Source organism: Gavialis gangeticus, unplaced genomic scaffold, assembly GCF_001723915.1.
Source record: "Gavialis gangeticus isolate Ggan-Ray unplaced genomic scaffold, GavGan_comp1, whole genome shotgun sequence".
Taxonomy (NCBI): domain Eukaryota; kingdom Metazoa; phylum Chordata; order Crocodylia; family Gavialidae; genus Gavialis; species Gavialis gangeticus.
The window spans coordinates 41,714,657-41,720,999 of NW_017728993.1; the positions used below are offsets into that span (position 1 = coordinate 41,714,657).

Here is a 6,343-nt window from a genome sequence, read left to right on the forward strand (position 1 = left end):
TGGAGCCAGGTGGAGCAGCAGCTGTGTCCAGCTGCTTACTATCCCCACATCCCACCGCTGCTGCTAATGGTGGTAGCAGCTTCTCTGGGGCCAAGGCCCTGCATGGGATGATTTCCCCAGGCCCCCATACCCTACTCAGGCAGCCACCCCAAATTTGGTAGGTCCTTAGTTATAAATCTTTAAATCAAAAGACAAGGCTTGGTGCCTATAAAGCCAGACCTTAAAATAAATCTAACCCCTTCAAAAGTAACAAAATCCCCAGAAAGGATTAAATAAACAGGAGACCAGAACAGGCAAAGACATATTTGGACCAGCCAAAAAATTGTGCACTGAAGAAAAATCAACTGAGGAGAGGCTGGGGGCAGATAAAGTCCTTCACCCTCAGGAACAAGTAGGAAGTATCCTAGAACTTTCTGTGCGAAATCATGGCCCTGTTTGAGTACGAGCCTTACAGGGCTGGGGTTGCTCAACATCTGAGCATTAGGCTCCATAAATACTCATTATCATTGCACTTTCCATTGGCTGATCCATCTATAGATATTGTTATGCATTTTTTATTGCTATAACAACATCCTACAATTGGCGTTGGATTAGGCCTTACTTTAGCTGACTGATAGGACTTTCAACATGGGCAACTAACTTGATGTTTAACACACTGCTCTTGTACCCCACAGGAACAAAGCAACAAAAAAATTACTAAGATTTTTACATCTTAATCAAAACTGTACATAAGGGGTGTGCATCAGGATCTGGGGGAAGGCCTGTTCACCAGAGCACCCCAAGAGATGACAAGGACCAATGGTCACAAACTCCTGCAAGACTGTTTTAGGCTGGACTTATGGAAAAAACTTCTTTACTGTCCAAGCCCTGGAATTGACTCCTGCCAGAGGTGATACAAGCACCTAACTCTGGACTCTTAAGAAACACTTGAATGTTTATCTTGCTGTGATCCTTTGACCCTAGCTGACTTCCTGCCCCTTGGGCAGGGGCTGGACCCTATGATCTTGCGAGGTCCCTTCCAGCCTAATGTCTATGAAAACAAAACATAAGACTTTTTTCCACTTAGTCTCTAGAACAGGATGCATAACATTTCCCCACAAACAACAAAAATACGTTAGAGAGAGGCTAGCTCCAAAGGTGGCTTGGGATACATGGTCATCTTGCCAAGAATTGGTTTGAGCTGGACACCAGGGAGGAAATCAAGCTCAAGGTCATGTCATTGTTGGTTCAGCTACACTATTTTAACAAAGTGGATGACAGAAGTTGCGGAATGACATGCAAACAGCTCTTACAAGACTAACGTAGCTAGGCTACATTTTTATAAGGTACCTGAGGTGGAATTTCTCGCTCTTCCCGTCTTGCAGAGGATACTCCTCTATGACATCTTGAATCAAAGATGCCTGCTGCCTGGGTGTTCTGGAGTATGGCAATGTTCCCATGTGGCTAAACATATCACAAGATCTTACAGGAATGGTCCCCTTTTTCTTCCTTGGGAGGGTACCATGGATAGAAATGTCTTGAAAGGAGTCTAAGTGATGCTCAGTCAGAGACGATTTACTGCTCAAGTCCATGGAAGAAGCCAGTGAAAACTGGTGGTTCATCTGCATGTTTCTGGGAAGACTTGCAAATTTTCCTGTAGCTAGCATTCTTAGTTCTGAAAAGACAAAAGTTAACCATAGCATATCAATCACAACTGCTTCCATTTTAAAAGAAAATAGAATAGTTACCCATGGCATCTTAAATTTGCTATTTTAGATTAGAAGGCAGGCAATTGCCATAGTTTTAAAATACATCTTAAATTATAACTTAATCATAAAGCACCCAATCCCACGTACATACATGTTTAAGTTTTCCTCATTTGAAAAGTCCCTTTGCTTAATTCAGAGATTTCGTATATGCAAAAACAGGCTCTGGGCCATAAGCCTTGAAGGCATATACAGATTATCTCCTTATCTCTTGTTTATACCCCGAGTTTAGGAGATGCTTCCACTTGAAAGGTCAAACATTAAACTAGAATCATTAACTAAAGCCAAGTTGCTGGAAAAAAGATAGATATGTTAACTGTACAGACCAAGACTCAGTTAAAGACTGCATATCTAAAACTTAGTAATGATCACAGCAGAAAAGATGCACTATTATAGGAGACAGACTTACTTAAGTAATAAACACATTACAGGAGCACATATTTCTAATAGCTTGTAAGCTAACGGATTCTATCCAAAAGATAAGAACAGAAGGAGATTACAAGAATTCTTTCCAATGAGTTCAGTTCACTGCTGGCATTAGTGTGAAACAACTCAATTGAAATTAATGGAGCTTTATTCTTACACTAAAAGTTAAAGCCTCTTACAATAGAAGTATTTCTGTCTCAAATATGGCAACTTGAACAAAATTAGAGCCCAAGGTAAATTCATAAGATGCAATTCAGTAAGACTGTTTTGTGCTCTTCCAGCAGTGCAAGGCTGTGTTTAAGCTTCCTTTAAACTGGCTACTATAACAGGGTGGCCTGCCTCTTCAAAGACCAGTGGACTCAAGTCCAGCCAGGGTTATACCATTATTAGAATCAGATGGGAACTGATCAAGTACTTTTGGTAATGGGCTAAAATACCTACAGCCTCTAGCAGACCCTGAAAGCAGAGGACAGAAGCAAAGCAGCACCTAGGAGTAGTCGCCTTAGAGTAGGGAAGTCAAACTCACCCAGCCCCCCAGGTCTGATTAGTGGGGCTAATGGCAGTAGCAGCACAGGGGTTAACAAAGCTATTGCTCGCCCACTTGCTGCCAGAACAATCAGAAATATATCCCCACTCCCACTTACCCCATCCCCCAAATTCCTGCCCCTTCAGGATTTCTGCAGGCTGGATCTTTGACATCCCTGTCCTAGAGGAGTAATTTTGACTTTCACTTAAATTTAAGAACACTATTTTTATCCTTCAGCAGGAAAGAGTGGCAGAGCAAAGGTGTGGCATGGAAACAGCCCAGCTGCCTTACATTTAGGGAAGCAGATGCTTACAGCTGCTTAGGGATTTCTCTGATTTAGAGAACTGCACAGGTGGTATAGTGATGGCATCACCCACCCTGTATCCCCCCCACACACTGACCTCCAGACACAGCTATCAGGGGTGTTTTCAAAGTGCTGCCTTACTCCTGCCAACTCCAACACCGCTGGGAAATCAGGCATAATCTGAACCAACACTAAAGCTGACCTCAGTTTCATCAGAGCCAGAACTTAAAAATACCTTTACTATTCTCCTATCCTTCAGGTGAGCCAAGATGAGTTCCAATATTAATTAAGAATCCAGTCCATGGACTCCACAGATGCACTAGTGACAAATTACATGTCCCTGAAACCTTCTACCTTCTTTTATCTGTTGTACTTAGCAAGGTATTTACTGTAACTCCTTGATAACAGTTTATAATGTAAAAGTAAAAAATTCTAAGTGGTGAGGCTCTGTAGAATTCCTCTTGCAAATCATATACTATTTATAAAAAGGTGTGCTATTGCAGATGGATCCAATTTAAATAAATTAAGAACACACACATATACTTTCAAGAGATCTCTCTGAAGTTACAATGTACTCCCTCAACAGGAAACACTAAATCTTATGTCCTCAAATTGCTTTGCCTTCTTCCAGAATCTAGATTGGGGAAACAATTTGTTTGTTAGCATCAAAAATGCTGCATATCCATTCAGTATTTAATTACACTATACAGTCAATTTACATTTTTAATTACCCATGTCAACTTAATCAGTCCAGAGGTAGGGTCCAATAGGGAAAAAGCTTGATTTAGTGCCAGACTCCCAACCGGGACTAACTGAGATAGCTTAAATATTACATTTAGTGTGGAGAGTCATGAAAAATGCTCAGTCAAGAGGGTTACTTATCTCATCATTAGTGCTGAACTTTCAAAAAGCTTAAAGGAGTGAGGCATTCAAATTCCATTGATTAGTAAGAGCCCAGCTTTGCCTATCTTGCACAACAGGAACAATTCTTTAGAGTTGTCTCTAAATTTGCAACTAGTGATATTATATACCCACCTTCCCAAAGTGCTGATCTTAGATTTCAAGATTAAGTACTTGTATATAAGTGTGCTCTTTCCACTCTCCCCAGGTCAAACAGATGAGGGGATTTTCTTCAGGTTTTCCTGTAAACTCACTTGTTAACTTCATATGCTCTGTCATATGTCCACCTCTCCCCCTGCACCAAATTAAAACTGTGGTCATCCCAACATACAATAAAAGAATTCTCAAGCTACTGTATTTTTTCACATGCCACAATGTCCCCAAAATAAGACATAAACCTTATTTTTGGAAGGCAGAGTGTAGAAGACAAAGGTTTTCAGTCATGGTCAACTGTGTGGCAGTATCCAGGAAGTGGAGCATCCCAAGAAACACTCCATAAGAAAACAGTAAATTCCTGGTGTGGCAGGACACCAAGGAGGCTAGGCTGCAGACCCTTGCAAGAGCAGTAGCCAGACCATTACTCCTTTACTATAGATACCTCTTTATATAAGTTCCTATAAATAATAAAGTGTTATTTCCATAAACCATCCTCAAGATACTACAGTCTGTGTGCAGCAGCTCACTTGCCCCAATGCTGCTTCAAGGACATGCTACAGTGCTCAACAAACCGCTACTGCAAAATTTCTTAGTGGTTGAGAGAGGGTTAGGAATGGACTCTGCCCCTTCTGTCTGCTACATCACAAAGAAGTGGCAGCTATTAGAGCAGTGTCTGCATGCTTCTATCTCAGCAAAGAAAAATCATCTTCCCCACTTAAGACATGCGCCCCAATTTGGGAGGGCTGATTTTGGAGAGAAAGGTGTGTGATAGACAAGTAAATATGGTATGTGGCTTCATCTACTAGCCAACATTACAATATAGACACACAACAGTCCTAGATTTCAGACCGCTTCATATTTAGAAAAACAAAATTAAGACAAAGATGACCTTTTTATCCATCTATCCAATACCCTTCATTATCAAACATTTTGATTTTTTAATCAAACAACCTGCAAATAAGGTATTTGCATCAATAACAATATTTCTGTGAAACAAGAATGTAGATCTAGTGAACTAAAAAAAAAAAGTACTGCACTTCTCAAAACTGCCCTGTCATCTAGGATTATCTACAACCCATTGCCCATAGTCCTTGTCAGAATATACAAGTGCAACAGGTAGGAACTCAAGTTTTCACTTAGCTTCTTTGAGAAGCTAGGTGAGGTATCTGAATCTGTTAAAAGCCTGTCCATCTGAAACATATAAACAGCTATAATTTTCAACGTATAAAAACATTGAAACAGTTTCTTCCCCTCATAATAAACTGACCCAATTTATTTACAAATATGTCTGCTAGAATTTTCACTGGGAAAGGGAACAGGTTGGATTTGCTACTCCATGACGGACTCGTAAGTGCAATCAATATTCATCAACATAGATTAGAAATCCGCTCAGTAATGCAGTCCTTGATAAATTATTCCCCCCCCCACGAATGTAAACACTACAAGGAATGAGCCTCTTCACTTGAAAATCCTGGAATGTCTCAAATATTTCAGTGTATGATTCAAACAAGAATGTTTGAATTTATTGTAGATACGGAGTTAGAAAACTACACTTACAAAAGAACAGTCTTTGCCTGCCAGTGCAGGTTTGCTCAACAGCTGAAGTGATGGGTCAACAGGCTACAGGTCTATGAACAAAAAGGCTAAGTACAGACATTCGATAGGTTAAAAGCGGCCACCCAATTTAAATATAGCCTGTCCCAATGCCAACTTTACACTTACAGACCCAGTCTGAACCTCTCCCTGATGCCCCTGAATGTCTCTACTTAGCCAAAGAGCCTAGAACCTAGTTGCTATAGAATCAATGAGTGGGAAGGGACCTAGACAGATCACTGAGTCCGACCCCCTGCCATGGGCAGAAAGGAGCACTGGGGGTAGCAAGGGTCATAAGACCCCAGCCAGGTGCCTATCCAGTCTCCTCTTGAAGATTTCCAGAGAAGGTGAGAGCACCACCTCTCTGGGAAGCCTATTCCAGGCTCTGGCCACCCTTACAGTGAAGCAGTTCTTCCTAATATCTAACCTAAACCTATCCTCCCTCAGCTTGTGGCCATTGTTCCTAGTGACTCCAAGGGGGGCCCTGGTGAACAGACTTTCCCTGAGTCCCTGCTGCTGGCCCCTGATAAGGCTGTAGGCAGCCACAAGTTCCCTCCTCAGTCTCCTCTTGCTGAGACTGAAGAGATTCAGGTCCCTCAGCCTCTCCTCATAGGGTTGGCCACAGAGGCACCCAACCATTTGAGTGGCCTCCTCTGGATCCTCTCCAGGGTCTCCACATCCTTCTTGAAGTGC

The 6,343-nt window shown here is 41.7% G+C and overlaps 1 protein-coding gene across 4 annotated transcripts in view; it reads right to left on the minus strand.

Annotated features, from left to right (window-relative positions):
• Positions 1-6,343, minus strand: part of BCAR3 (breast cancer anti-estrogen resistance 3) — a 174,620-nt gene that overhangs the window by 103,627 nt on the left and 64,650 nt on the right. For all 4 annotated transcript variants that reach the window (XM_019501626.1, XM_019501625.1, XM_019501627.1 and 1 more), the window contains one exon: positions 1,330-1,654. In XM_019501626.1, coding sequence (XP_019357171.1) covers positions 1,330-1,654 — 325 coding nt within the window. The remainder of the gene's footprint in view (positions 1-1,329; positions 1,655-6,343) is intronic.